This window comes from Oncorhynchus mykiss, chromosome 10 (genome assembly GCF_013265735.2).
Source record: "Oncorhynchus mykiss isolate Arlee chromosome 10, USDA_OmykA_1.1, whole genome shotgun sequence".
NCBI classification, from domain to species: domain Eukaryota; kingdom Metazoa; phylum Chordata; class Actinopteri; order Salmoniformes; family Salmonidae; genus Oncorhynchus; species Oncorhynchus mykiss.
The window spans coordinates 16,180,996-16,195,728 of NC_048574.1; the positions used below are offsets into that span (position 1 = coordinate 16,180,996).

Genomic DNA, 14,733 nt, shown 5'->3' on the forward strand with positions numbered 1-14,733 from the left:
AGAATTGTACGTAATTATGACATAACATTGAAGGTTGTGCAATGTAACAGGAATATTTAGACTCATGGATGCCACTCGTTAGATGAAACATGGAACGGAATAAACGTTTTGTTTTCGAGGTGATAGTTTCCGGATTTGACCTAAGGTTTGTATTTCTGTGTGTTTATTATAGTTAAGTCTATGATTTTATAGTGCAGTCTGACTGAGGGGTGGTAGGCAGCAGCAGGCTCGTAATAGTCAAAGGTATATGGTTTAGAGAGAAATAGTCGACGCGTTATAATTCCTGTAATAACTTGCGGCTGAACTTGAAAGGGGTTCCTTCGTTATTTTACCGATCATGTCTTCCATAGAGAATGTCTTGATCTACTTCAAATAAGGTCTGTGTTTCGTGCAGACTTAAACCGCCTCGGCGTTTTGATACCCATGTAAATCTCACTAGGATAAGGTAACGTTTGTCAAAATATTTTCATAAATCCACTCTACAAAAAAAATGATCTTCGCTTATATTTAGACAATATTGATCAGAGTTACCTTGTCCTATGGATATCTACACAGTTATAAAATTGGCAAGGTGGTGTAGGCCTACACGAAACACAGACCTTATTTTAAGTGAATCTAAAAATATCCTATGGAATAAATGAATGAAGGAACCGATATTTTCAGATTTTGCTAGAAAGAGTCATGGGAATGATGACTCGCACTTTGGTAGTCAATTCTTACCATGTCCATTATTAAAATAGGATTTCCTGCATATAGAAATTAGTTTTTGTTTTCAACATTCATCACAGGTAACTTAAACTCTATTTTTATTCAAACAGTTGAGAGTATTTGTCTCCTATGCAGACTCTTCAGTATCATTGTCACTTCAGAGCTGTGTGTGTGTTTTACAGATGGCAGAGAAAAGCAAAGCACCAGTGTGGGACTATTACATGGAATTGGCACCAGGGAAAGCAAGGTGTCTTATTTGTGATAAATATGTAAGCATGGGGTCAGCAACGGCTAAATCAAAAAATACCACCAACCTGTGGAATCACCTTAAGAACACCCATGTATTATATTAAGTTAAAGTAAGTGTTCATTGTTCATTCAGTATTGTTACAATTGTCATTATTACAAAAATGTGTGTGTATATATATATATATATATTAAAATACATTTTGTCCTCCAATAATCGGTATTGGCGTTGAAAAATCATAATGGTCGACCTCTAGGCACAACCCGTGACTGTGTCAATGTGCATGTGCCCTGCCTGCCATAGGAGTTGCTAGACTGGAGTCGCTAGAGCATGATGGGATAAGGACCAACAATTACTTTCAATTGAGAATCAATTGCATGGCCCTATCTTTATTTTATGCAAAAATAGTCATAAAATCATTAGATAATTATGTGGACTAGCCAATATGACTAACATTTTGAAAGTATTGAAACATAATGTTCAAAACCCACGAAGACAACCCAAAACAATATTTGAACCATTAACGCCTAACCAAATGGTCCACAAGGTTATCAATGTGTCACAACACAAGAGCAATGGCCCTATCAATATCCATTTAACCCAAGGCCATTGTTCACACAGCGGCCTGAAGTGCCTGAAAGAGAGAAAGCCCATTCACTTATACCTATCACCAATTTAAAGTGACCTCTTTTATAGGGGTCGTGTGCAAGTCATGCTCGTCATTTTTCAGTCTAGATAGTCTAATAAATGTACTGCAGCCAGGCTAGTCTACCGTTTAGTTTAGGATGCATTTACATACACTTTCTCGCTTGATGATAGAGGCAAAGATGTAGCAGGATTAGTTATGGATCCCTTAAGCGCGAATCCCGCTCGAATCCCGTTAGCGGGATTGATTTGACAACATCCAGTAAAATTGTAGCGCACCAAAATCCAAACTACAGAAATATCAATATTCAACCTTCACAAAAATGTAAGTGTAAAACATCAAAATAAAGCTTAACTTCTTGTTAATCCAGCCGCTGTGTCAGATTTCAAAAACACTTTACAGCGAAAGCAAACCATCTGAGGACAGCGCCCTGCATACAAACACATGAAAATCATTTTTCAACCAGGCAGGTGCGACACAAAAGTCAGAAATAGCCATATAATAAATGTCTTACCTTTGAATATCTTCTTTTTGTAATCTCAAATGTCTCAGTGACACAATGAGCGGCCGTTTTGTTCGATAAATTCCTTCTTTATATCCCCAAAATGTCAATTTATTTGGCGCATTTGATTCAGAAATACACCGGTTCCAACATGACTACAAAGTATCTAATAAGTTACCTGTAAACTTGGTCCAAACATTTCAAACAACGTTCCTAATCCAACTTCAGGTATCCTAAAATGTAAATAAAATAACATTTAAGACTGAATAAACTGTTTCTAATACCGGATAAAAACAACGTGAAGCGCGCTCCAGTTCACACACAACAAAAGACTAAAGCCCTTCAGAGTGACACCTACAAAGAACAGCTCTACTTCATTTCTCAAAAGAAAAACATCTAACAATTTCTAAAGACTGTTGACATCTAGTGGAAGCCATACGAACTGCAATCTGGGCCTTAATAAATCAGGTCTCCCATAGAAAGACATTGGAAAATACAGTGACCTCAAATTTCCCCCCCTGGATGGATTGTGCTCGGGGTTTCGACTGCCAAATCAGTTCTGTTATACTCACAGACATGATTCTAACAGCTTTAGAAACTTCAGAGTGTTCTCTATCCAAATCTATGCTTATATGCTTATCCTAGCTTCTTGGCCTGAGTAGCAGGCAGTTTACTTTGGGCACGCTTTTCATCCTGGCGTGAAAATACTGCCCCCTATCCCAGAGAGGTTAATTAATTGTTATGCCCGCGGAAGTAAATGTATTTACCATAAAACATATGGATCAATATTTTCGTAGCAAATGTGCAAGGCCATGCATGTCCAGGTTATCCCCACATCACCAATTTCATCCATAGAGAAAATAATACTTGATGAAAAATTGCAAAATATTTTCCTTACCTGTTAGGTTGCCAATGCTGTTGTAATCTCTGCGTTATGGACATCACCTAATACCATGATGAAGAGATAGCAACACTTGCATCAAGCGCAGCACTTGAACAAATGTCTGTTCAAATATTTTAACTGAGTGGGTCTCCATTTAGCTATAAATATAATTTTGGGGGTTTTAAGCATATTATGCTACTCAAACCTAATTAACGCTACTTCAATTAAGGATATGGAACTCCAACCACATCGCACCCCAGGTATTCTCTTTAAAAATGCAGCCAAGGGAAAGCATGTAATATTCCTAGATAAATAATAAAATAAATAAATAGAAAAAGTAAAACACGATAAAAGATATGGAGATGTTATTCATCATATTATTAGCCTACTGAGTGGAAAGATAATTTACAGATGCCCCAAATAATGGTGGAAACTACCACAATACAGCAACTATAGGCCTACACAGAACTCCAGGATCGACATGGTGGTGGGCACGGTCCGACCTTTTCAGAACAACGGATCATTTATCACTAACTCGATAAAGACAATACAGCCGGCTGATATACTTTTATTTTTTTCGAAACAGCGTCAAGGGACAACGGAATGAAAAACCCAAGCACCGAAGTTCGCCTTAAATGGTCACGCACGCTCCGGTCACACAGTATGGTGCTGTCTGGTCCACATTTCGGATGGTACCGTTATTCGGCACAGATCCACTCTATATAGGTTAGTTATATATGATAGATTTATAATTTCACGGCCGTCATTCCAAGAGCATTACACGCGTAACAAATCCGCTTCTACAGCTTTCCATGAACGCGCAGTAATACAAAATTATAGAAATGTACAATATGCATTATAAGTACACTAATACGAAAGTCGTCTTACCGTATGGCGCCTATAACTAAAGTCGTCTGACGCACAGTTGGTTGTCTCCGGAACGGGCCAGGCCGGCTGTACATCGCCCCATGCCGGGCGTCCTGAGACCGAGACCCCGAGGGAGAGGGCACTGAGCACCAGGCATTCCTGCCTCTGTTTCAGCAGCTCCAACTCACACAGACCGGCCAAACTCGCCTCAAGGCGCTCCTTATTCCGACTGCGCTCCGCTGTCATTGGGAAAGAAAACGTTCGGTACATCGTTCTCCCTTGCTCGGAGAGTGGCTGAGTGCTTACTCTTTGGCTCTTTGATCGTTTCTCAGCCGTTGGTCGTTCCTTCCTACTAGTATCCAAGTGAGGCTAACTTGTCTGCATATTTAATTTCAAAGTGACTTTACTCTTTGGTTTGATATACATGTTTTAAAGCGAAGTAGCGAATGTAAACTATAGATACAGCTGCGAACCATTGTATGCAGAACCGAACCCATACCTACTGCTCGCTCAATGATGTTGCTGGATTCCAATTCCGTAGCTGTCAATTGTACATTAGCATGCCCGGGTTTTTCAGAGGGTCCATTGGTTACCCAGAACCCACAATAGTTAATATTCATAAGTAATCTGCTCTTCAAGATGTGATTGGACAACGAGCTCTCCTTTGTATTCCTAAACGCTCAAGGTCACATTCACCCAGCCAGTTCAATGAATTAATCTTTCATTAATGCCTAAAAGTTAACACCAAGGGATCGTGAAGCGTTGATCACGTTGTACCAGCCTTTCATGAAAATCCAAGCACCTTCTCTGGCTACCTCGCCTATAAACCCATTGTCAGTGAAAAAGGAATCAGTGAAATCGTATGACTAGTTGCAAGGGAGACCGACGGTTCTATACGCTATTTATACTTGAAACATAACAAAGGTTGGTTGCAAAGTTCACTGATAAGTAGGCTACTGGAGACATACTCCCTGCCTGTAGATTGTGTACATTACAGCCTAACAAGGGGAAGGCGCCATCTGGTGGCCACATGTATCTCTTTTTATTTCTCCCTCTCACACGCACACATGCCCACCCACTTTTGGTATGAACTATAGGTGCAAGACCCAGCCTAGAGTGCAGCGTAGCATCTCAATAGTCCTACATAGTCTCCCTTTGGGCCTGTGGACAGTTGAAACGTGGGATCTGCTCATATACAGTGATATAGTCGGTTTTCAGATCATTGCAGAGTGATGATGAAATGAGACTTAAATCACATTAGTGCTACATAACAGATTGGGTGTACATATCAACTGTTTCTCATCTCACGTCTTTAGGGGTCTGGAACATTTGCCTATATGGAACATGCAGCCTGAAGAGTCCACACCTCTCACCTAATCATTGCTGGGAGATAGCTAGTTGCTTCGCAAATGGCACCCGGTTCCCTATGTAGGGAATGTACAGTATGTCTCGAAGTGTATGTCTATGTAGGGCTCTGGACAAAAATTGTGTACTGTATAGGGAATAGGGTGCCATTTGCTACGCATCATCAGATAACCTTAAACAACCTCTGATATAACGAGCAAGGACACAAAGGAACAATGATGAACAGCTGACATTCGAAATGCCTCCTCTCACTTATTTAATAGGGCTATAAAATGCATGTCTCATTTACAAATGTCTTAGTAACATGGCAGCATCATTATTAGATTAAATGACATGAATGAAAATAGTGACTAGAAATTAATTGAACTGAATGAATGACCAAATGTAGCACTGACAATTGGAAGCAACGTGAACATTGCTCAAGGGGGTACTGAAGAATCCCCCATTGAAAAAACATCACAATTCATTGGTATGGACAGAAACAGACAGCTGCAGGGATGAGTCAGACAGAAAATACCTATTTGATTGACTTTATTTCATTCCCTCCATCTCTCCTCCGCAAACCAATAAAGCCTTTAGAATCTTTTTCTTTCAGAGTTTTTCCCAAAACCACGACCAGCGCAGAAGGGTTTCACTAGTCTGTGTACACTGAAACGATACACAACATAGAAATACAATATATTATCTGTATAACACAGGTTGGTGGCACCTTAGAGAGGACAGGCTCACGGTAATGGCTGGAGCGAAATCGATGGAATGGTATCATACATGGTTTCCATGTGTTTGATGTCATTCCAGTTCCAGCAATTACTATGAGCTGTCCTCCCCTCAGCAGAATATTTCAGTCATATATCGGAGATCAGAAGGCTTTAAAAAAAACATCTGGTATTGATACAGAGGATATAATACCACAGTGTTTGAGATGGAAAAAAATCTGAAGAAATTGCACCTGTCTGAGGTGTGTGTGTAATGAAGTGAAGGGTTTGAAAGAATTGGTCAGGCTTCTTTACCTGGCTACCCAAACACCATGCTCCGGCCAAACGTTATGCCACACCCACGGACAGTAGTTTCTCCCCCACAATGAGTCTGGATCTGAGTATCTCCCCGACCATTTCTAGAATGCTAACTGTTCTGAATTGGTCCCAGAAACGGACAGGTTGGGCCAGAGCCAGAACACACGCAGGTCAAGCAGCGTTTTGAAAATAATCTGATTGGTTTGACATGATCCGATGGCTGATGACTGTTTGGTACAACACCCCTCATTTTGACATCACCACAAACGACTTCAACGATGGAAGTGTCAGACTGAAGTATGTAGCGAACACAGAGCAGTGGAAGAATTCAGTTTGAGTCGTCAGGAAACATAACTACAACCACAAGCTCTAAAATACATCCTTTCAATTAGCTATTTATGTCTCATACTCAGTATAACACATTCTCTATATTCTGCAAATTGTTAAGAATTGATTTAGAATGTTCTACAATTCGGCAAACATGAACAGGTCTGTGGCTTTGTGAGCATTCAAATGAGTAAAGCTCTTTCAGTTTCAGGTTTTTGAAGAACACTACTCTTTGGCTGCAATATATTTTGTTTGTTTTCTCAGACACTCAAACATGCTTGCTGACCATTCTATTGAAAAACACTCTGCAAGCTTTCAACTACCAATATATTAGATTCATGTAGGTTGTTGAACAGAGTACATTTTTTTCTGGGCTATTTGAGGCATTCTTGCAATATAAAGCACCCATGCATAGAACGCATCAGATTGTGAATGAGAACAAATGGGACAGGAAGCTAGCATGCATTCACTTTCGAAGGGTCCACAAGGGTCTCAAGTTTTTCAGAAACCCTAACGAAGGCAGCTTGCTGTCAATGTTAGTGAATTCATTAAATACATGTATTGCATTAGATTAATAGTTTTATCTTTAAGGGTCACCAAGTCATTTGGAAGAGATTACTATTACCTCAGAATACCTTACTATTCCTCCCAAATACTCTTTTTAGTTGCACATCGTCCCACATTGGTTGACTGCTTTCTACTCCTCTTCTAAGGGCCACAATGTCAACAGAAATGATTGCCATGGTGAGATACAGGCAAAAAATGTAAAGTACAGTACAGGTCATTGTAATCTCATCATGGGCCCTTTCTCTTAAAAATAAATCTGCCCTGAATTGTCACGTTGTCATTGTTAAAATTGGGCAATTTGACCTAAACAAGGTCAAATGGCCATTTTAGTAACATTAAACCATGTCATAGCGCAAGGGAGTCGGGGAAAATCATTCTGCAATAACGTAAATGACTCGCAATCAAAAATGTGTATGAAATGCTACCGACTGTATCAATCCATATTGTTGTTTTTCTTCTTTCAGATGAAACCCTCCTCTTTTTGGAATGTACGTGAGTTGAACCCATCCCCTCTCTGTGCAATGCTAATGAGTCCAGGGTCGTATTCATTAGTGCACACCACAGCAAAATGTTTTGCAACTGAAAACAAAAATGAGTATCTTATTTGACAAATTCAGGTAGGTCCCTCCCTGTTTTGGCTCGTTTGCTTCCTACTGAATACAACCCATGGCGAAAGCATTGTATCCCAATGCATAACATTTTTCAATTCTGACATTCTTTTGGCTCAAATGTTATTTGTGCACACCGTGAACCAATCCCTCAAACACACCAGTTAGTGGCTGAATCAACTTTTGAACAGGGCTTTGTTTGTTTCCCAAGTCATCATAACAATCCTAGAGAGTCAATGATAAATACATGGGTGGCAGGGTAAATATGGACGTATATAGCAGTCAAAATTCAATCTGAAAATAACATGTCTTTTGATAGCTATATGCTTCCATAGACAGATGCGGGAGATACTAAACAGATAGCTTCGGCCACAGTAGAAATCATTAGACAAAATCGACAGACACAAAGTGGTAATGGTTGATAGCGTCAATTTGACACATCCAATATGCCAGAATATAGCCCATGGCAGACATTTTTGGGACGACAAAAAGGACTACAGAAGGTCAGACCCGAGTTCAAATACATTTAGACATTTTTAAAATACTTTGAGTGTTTGCATTAGCCAGCCTAGAATACCAAGTGGTTGGGGTTTGCAGTTTTAGGACTTTTCTATTGGTCCACAAAGCCAGACAAGCTTAATCAAGCAAAGCTGAAATATTTTAAAATGGTATTTGAATACAGGTCTGCAGAGGGTGAACACTGATCATTTCCCCAAACGTTTGTTTTACACTGTACATAAATAAATCAATAAATATCTGAACTGTACAATATGCATTATTCTTTTTTTCCAGCTTCAAGCATATTTTTCAATGAGGAATTTCACAGTTTTAATCATCAAATACATCGTTGTAATTGTCGTACTTCAGTTCGGCTGCAGTATCCCTTTGTAAACTTCTCTACGAAAAGAATACCCTCCCTAAAATACTGTCTACTCCCTCTCTGGTTAAAAACCGAACACTTTAAAGTTCATAGAGTGACAGAGTATAACATCCACATTATCAAAACACTGGTCATTATTCTCTCTGTCTGACAGTATTTAGGCTGGTAACAAATACTGTGGGAAAAACATGAATGATCTATGTGGCGCAGGTAGGGACAAATTCAAGCTCCATTGCATGTGTAAAATCACTTAGGGAACATACCAAGGCCTATACAGTACACTCTGAGTACATTCTATTCAAGCCAAGGACAGGATAGCCACATATGAATTGATACAACACAAAGTGGCCAAATAAAAGATGACAAGAATACTGCCCAAATTGAAAAAACATACATGTTAGCATAAAAGTTGACACACAAATCTTGGCAACAATGAATAGGTGTATCCATAACCTAAAACAAATCATCCTGAAGGATAAGGTTGGAGACATGTTTGGATAAAACCTAAGCACAACGTTGAGATAGCGTTTGGGGTTGGCTAGGGTAAAGAATGCCCTGTTTATGGAAGAGGGTTGCATCATCGAAACATACTGTGTACCTCTGCAAAAGCAGACTGCTTTCTCATCCATATATGGTAACAACCAATATATTCTCACTGCTGCTAACAGCTATAGCTAGCTCCCCTGTCCACAAATCAAAAGGGGTTGGGCTACTCTACACACAGTAGAGAACATGCCTTAGAAAACGACAAACACTTAAACAGAGAATAACAAAGCCATGGCACAAGCTCTCAGGGAAACCTGCCCTGATACACCACGGAAGCCTGGTAAAAGTGTGCCCTGACTGCAATTGACTTCCACAAAAAATAAATACGGAATTATATTTTCATTTATAATATACTTTGATTCTTTGTGGTTCTATCCTACAAATGATGGATTGTGTTGAAACACTGCATGCTGATTATGTTTCCGGCACGGTCGTAACCTGTTCCCAGAGTCCTAAGGTCTGTTAAAAAAAAAAAGGATACTGCAGCTCCACAACTTTGTCCAAGAGTTCCTAAAAAGGCTATGTACTAACCCCTTACCCAGTCTGAGACAGAGTACGCAGAGGTTTCAATACACATCTCCACCAGGAAAGCAATTTGTTTTCTTCAGACGGAGACAAGAAACTGCATGCTTTCACCGGCCCCCCATGCCATCCCAGTCCGCACGTGGCCCCCAAAAACAAAAAACTTTACAGTACGACATTCTCGGAAAACAAGGTGATAAAAAGTTCAAAGTTCAGGCCAAGGTGGGTCACGGCACAGCTAGTGCTATCCGGGATCCTTGGGACGTTCATACCCTAATCCCTAACATTAACCCCTAACGCTAACTTTCGCTATAACCTTTACCTAACCTTAACCCTTACCTTAAACGGTTTCAAATTTAAACGTCAATGGGGTAGGGACGTCCCAAGGATCCTGGGTAATAAGGACCATCACTGCGGTCTTTTCACATGATGCAACGATGGCTGCCGTCCCACTCCGGTCCTGATGGTGATGAGGTCACTTCATGCCAGAAGTTGGGCAGTGGGAGAATGGCCCTGTCCACCTTGCAATAGAACATCCTTCTGTTCTTTGCCCAAGAGTTCCAATGAATGGTTGGTTAGATATTGCACATAATGTCCCGGCTGGTGGCCTTGGGATTGTTTCTCAGTGATATCGACTCCCTTTCTCCTCCGATTCAGAGTTAAAGTCCTTTAAACCCATGCCCTTCTGCAGGTTTAGTAACGAGTCCTTCATCTGTAGAGGGACAAAGGAAACATTTCAACTTCACAAGCTCGACTTCAAAACTTTTTGCAAAAATCATACATTTTTTATTTTGTTGAAAATCATGCATTGAAGTCAATAGGAAGTATATGCAATGTCAAAGATTTTTAGCATTCGTAAATTAAGTTGATTCCTAAATTCACATCACATTGAATACACATTACATGCCGTCACATTGAATACAGTACTGCATGTGTTTGAACAACCATCTATGACACACACACACACACATTCTCAAAAAGTAAAGTTTGTGAATGAACTATCCTTCTCTGACCTAATTGGTCAGTTATGCGAAGGCCATCAGTATTCTACTGATTGGCTGTCTCACCTCATCCAGCAACATCACAGACGACTTGATGATCTCCTTCCACTTCTGCAGCTCGTCGTCATGGTAACGCTGCTGCGACTCCAGGAGCTGGGCCCACTCCATCTGGGTCTGGGGCAGTTTACTGAGAGAAGGGGAGAGCGAGAAACACACACAAACACTGTTTTTAATCTGTAATTTGTCTGTTACTGTCATAATTACTGTCATATTGTGGAGTGACACTTTAATAATGTTCTAAACTCTAAAACAGACTAACATACAATTCCAAAGTCATTCCACAGGGCTGGTACCGAATTGGGTTGTAGTGTATTTGTGTGAAGTACCTTTCTTGTGGTCGTATGCCATGCCATGAGGTGAGACTCTGTGTGGTGTACTCCAGCATCCACAGCTTATAGAACAGCATCATGTTCAGAAACACCAGCAATACTAGACTGTAGATAGAGAGAGAGAGTAAACAGAGAGTAGAGTGAGAGAGAGAGTGTGAAGCCAGAGAGTGCGAGAGAATAAACAGAGAGAGAGATGTAGAGAAGAGAGAAAGAGGTAAAGTAGAGAGATATTTAGAGTAAAGAGAGGTAGAGATGACATAAATCTATGTTAGACTAAGGATAGCAGGATTCCCCTGGAATGTGCATGCCTTCAACTACTGCAAAGGAAGAATATGTTAACACTCATGTCTAGTGTATGTATGGGTTGAACCAAGTCCATCAAACACAAACACATATCTAATCAACATGGTGTTATGAAAAAAGTTGAATACCTTATACAGATCCTATAGGATGCATGAATGGAGACAGGGAAAGAGAGAGAGAGAGAGAGAGAGAGAGAGAGAGGACAATTACACACATCACCAGACAAGAAGACAGGGTTTTTCTGCTTTAGAGTAGTAGGAAAAAAAAAAAAAAATAAATAAATAAATACAAATAAAATAAAATATATTCGATTGTCAATGTTTGGTTTCAGTACTTCTAGAAAGTGGAAACGCATGGGAGCGTCACAACTTGAGACACCTCGCCAGTATTTTGATTGTTGTTTTTTAAAACAATAGTGTTACGGTAGTTAGCTAAAGAGCGCAGTAACAGTTCATTAGCAAGAGCACCACCTTTGCTAGCAAATACGACGCGGTCTTCAAAAGGTGTCTCCATTAATGTTAACCTTCTGACATTCTCCACTTTAGTACACCAAGAACAAGACAAGTTGAAGTGGACAGATTTAAATCAGATGAGTCCCCACAGGCAACTTTGACACATAAATGACACCCAAAACATTCAACATCAACTGAGAAAAGTAGAGACCAGAGATATCTATGGGATCTTCAATGGATAGTTCTCCACCCATTGAATTAGAGTTACTAGAATGGACATTTGAGGGGCTTTGGCCATTCTAGTAATTATATTTATATGGTTGTACCTCTCAGTAAACACATGAAAGAGAATCTCAAACAACCAGGTGTTGCCATGGTGACAGCCCCCCAGGGTGGTGGTGGAAGGATACTCACACAAAGCTGATGATGAGGAGTAGCTTGGAGACGCTGTAGAGCGCTAGGCCCCCTGGGACATGGTCCGGGATGTGTCTGGTCTGAGTGGAACCTGCAGGAAGACAGGTGACCATTTTGGATCAATACAAAAAGCCACGCAATACCTAATGCTTTATTCCTGCCCTAATCAAATATTACAGCTGCAGGTAATAAACTATTTGTTTTTCACAACCCTGATACAGTACAGCTTTTTGTGATGACAATCGCTATGAAAATCTACAGCGCAGTGCTACACAAACATTGCGGCAATTGTTCTGACAGTTGTTCCATTGTGCCAGGAAAACGCAAATCACAAGCATCTTAAGAATTTGAATATTATTTGAACCCAGGTCTGACTGGTCTGACCTGCCACTTGTTTGATGCGATGGTGGTGGGTGACCTCCTCGTCCTCGGGGGTGGTGACGGGGCTGAGGGCCTCGTCCATGTGGGGGGGCCGCAGGTGGATCAAGGGCCTTTTCCGCCGCCTCAACGCCCCTGCCCGTAGAGCCCTGGCCTTGGGGGACTGTCTGTGGGGCTCAACCAGGACCACCTCCACTTTACTCAGCTCCAGCTCTGGAAAGAGTTAAAGGAAAGGGTTTATGCTTATTTCACAAGCTGCATAACACAGTTTCTCTCAAATGGCACCCTATTCTCTAGACAGTGTACTACTTTTGATCAGGGCCCTTAAGGCTCTGGTCCAAAGTAGTGCACTATATAGGGAATAGGGTGCCATTAGGGATGCAACCAGTATGACACTGTATGGTATTCACAGAAGCTGGGTCTTAAATCATGGAGAGATTCAATAGCCAGGGTGCCAGTATGTTTCTGCTATTTACTTCTTTGTTGTGAGTTGTTGGCAAGGCAACTACCAAAGGACCCACTTAAGTAGAAACAGACCGGCATGCAAACTACAGGTTTAAGCAAAGTAAATTACTTAATTCTTTGAGTTAAATATTTACTTAAATAATTTATCCTGGTGATTAAGCACTATCTAAAGAGTACTCATTCTAGTTTCTCAAGTGAGAATACAGTTGATTTAAATGTTTTAAGAAAGACAAATCCCTAGCCTCTCACCACCATCCTGATCTCGCGAGCTTACATTCTGTTTCGCTACACGGATTCTTGATGAAGTGAAGTGAAACGAGAGCACAGCTGGCAGGATGGTGGATCAGGCTAACAAATACTAGGCTCCAAGAATGACCCCAGGCTCCATACCATTCATATTCTAGATTAAACTATAGTCCAACTGACCTAAGTGTCTGAAGTACTCGTCCAGGCCGCTCCAGAAGTTCCTCTCGATAAAGCCCTTGACCAGCCCCCACGGCTGTTTCTTGTAGCGCAACTCTGTGGATACCCTGCAGGACACACACACACAGACACACATAATTCAACCGTTATTACACCTACTTGGTCAACCTTAAATTTGACTTATTCTTTTAATACATTTTGAATACATTTCACCCAAGGAGTCAAGTACTGCATTATCAAGGTTGTGTTCAGTAGGGAGAAAACATTTTTTAAACAGAGTGAAATGAAGTGGCACTACCTAAACATGTCCAATCAGAACACTTGTTATTGTCTTCCGTTGTAAAGCATTTTGCTAGTGTGCCCCACTGAACACATCCCTGGTTGGAATTTTAACAGCTAATTTTAACAGAGTGGAGCACCCAATCTCCAATCATAGGAAGAATAGAGGGAAATCTCTCACCTTAGCCGACACTTCTTCCTGGCCACCCTGGTGAGCACGTAGCGGTTTAGGGTGTAGAAGTAGTCATGGTAGGGGACGTCGTGTGCTATCACCTCGGCATCTATGATGTAGCACTCGCTCTCCTGGCTGGCCTTGTACAGCGTCTAAACCACAGAGATATGGAATAGTTGTGTTAACAGACAACAACAAAAGAGGCCTATTCTGGCAATTGGAAGGCTGCAAATTACATTAAGCCATTTGTCATCTGAAAATGAATGTGGTGGTTTTTCTATATGTTTTAGTACCTTCTATAAATAATCAATAATAAGAACATTGCTATCAGCATTCATAATATTTTTTTATAAGCATTCATAACAACCCGTGGCTCCCAAAAGCAGCCTGTAAATACATTCATAACAACCCGTGACTCCCAAAAGCAGCCTGTAAATACATTCATAACAACCCGTGGCTCCCAAAAGCAGCCTGTAAATACATTCATAACCGTAATAGCATTCATAATGCATTACACACAGGTGATCATAACAGTGACTGTAGTTACGTTACGTCAAACGCAAACAAAGCATGAAAACAAACTATGTACAACATTTAAAACCTCTATGACCTGCATTGCCACTGGGAGGCTCCACTCACCTGAGTCTCAGTGACGGTGGCGGTCTTGGGCGCCAAGGGGTTGGTGAGGGAGACGGTGTACATGATCTCTCTGGTCTGGTTGCCTGCCTCGTCTTTCTCTTTCTTCCAGGGGTGATAGACGATGTCTAGACGAAGAG

General features: G+C 40.8%; 2 protein-coding genes across 10 annotated transcripts in view; both read right to left on the minus strand.

The window, feature by feature from the left end:
• LOC110533421 (dapper 1) overlaps positions 1-4,735 on the minus strand; it is a 44,413-nt gene extending 39,678 nt beyond the window's left edge. The window contains exons 1-2 of one of the 2 annotated variants that reach the window (XM_021617598.2): positions 3,875-4,008; positions 3,002-3,048 (exon numbers count right to left, since the gene is read on the minus strand). Coding sequence is in view for 1 of the 2 variants with exons in the window: in XM_021617597.2 (XP_021473272.2) it covers positions 3,875-4,123 (249 nt within the window). In the remaining variant the exon portion in view is untranslated. Of the gene's footprint in view, positions 1-3,001; positions 3,049-3,874 lie in introns of both variants that reach the window. The other variant, XM_021617597.2, reaches the window with a different exon arrangement.
• Positions 4,736-5,458: 723 nt separating this feature from the next.
• The window catches only part of gramd1ba (GRAM domain containing 1Ba), a 135,541-nt gene continuing 126,266 nt past the window's right edge, over positions 5,459-14,733 (minus strand). For 7 of the 8 annotated variants that reach the window (XM_021617599.2, XM_036989803.1, XM_036989802.1 and 4 more), the window contains 9 exons: positions 14,597-14,721; positions 13,967-14,109; positions 13,510-13,613; positions 12,625-12,831; positions 12,241-12,331; positions 11,503-11,514; positions 11,069-11,176; positions 10,749-10,869; positions 5,459-10,393 (listed from right to left, as the gene is read on the minus strand). In XM_021617599.2, coding sequence (XP_021473274.1) covers positions 10,304-10,393; positions 10,749-10,869; positions 11,069-11,176; positions 11,503-11,514; positions 12,241-12,331; positions 12,625-12,831; positions 13,510-13,613; positions 13,967-14,109; positions 14,597-14,721 — 1,001 coding nt within the window. In that variant the 3' untranslated portion in view covers positions 5,459-10,303. The remainder of the gene's footprint in view (positions 10,394-10,748; positions 10,870-11,068; positions 11,177-11,502; positions 11,515-12,240; positions 12,332-12,624; positions 12,832-13,509; positions 13,614-13,966; positions 14,110-14,596; positions 14,722-14,733) is intronic. The other variant, XM_021617608.2, reaches the window with a different exon arrangement.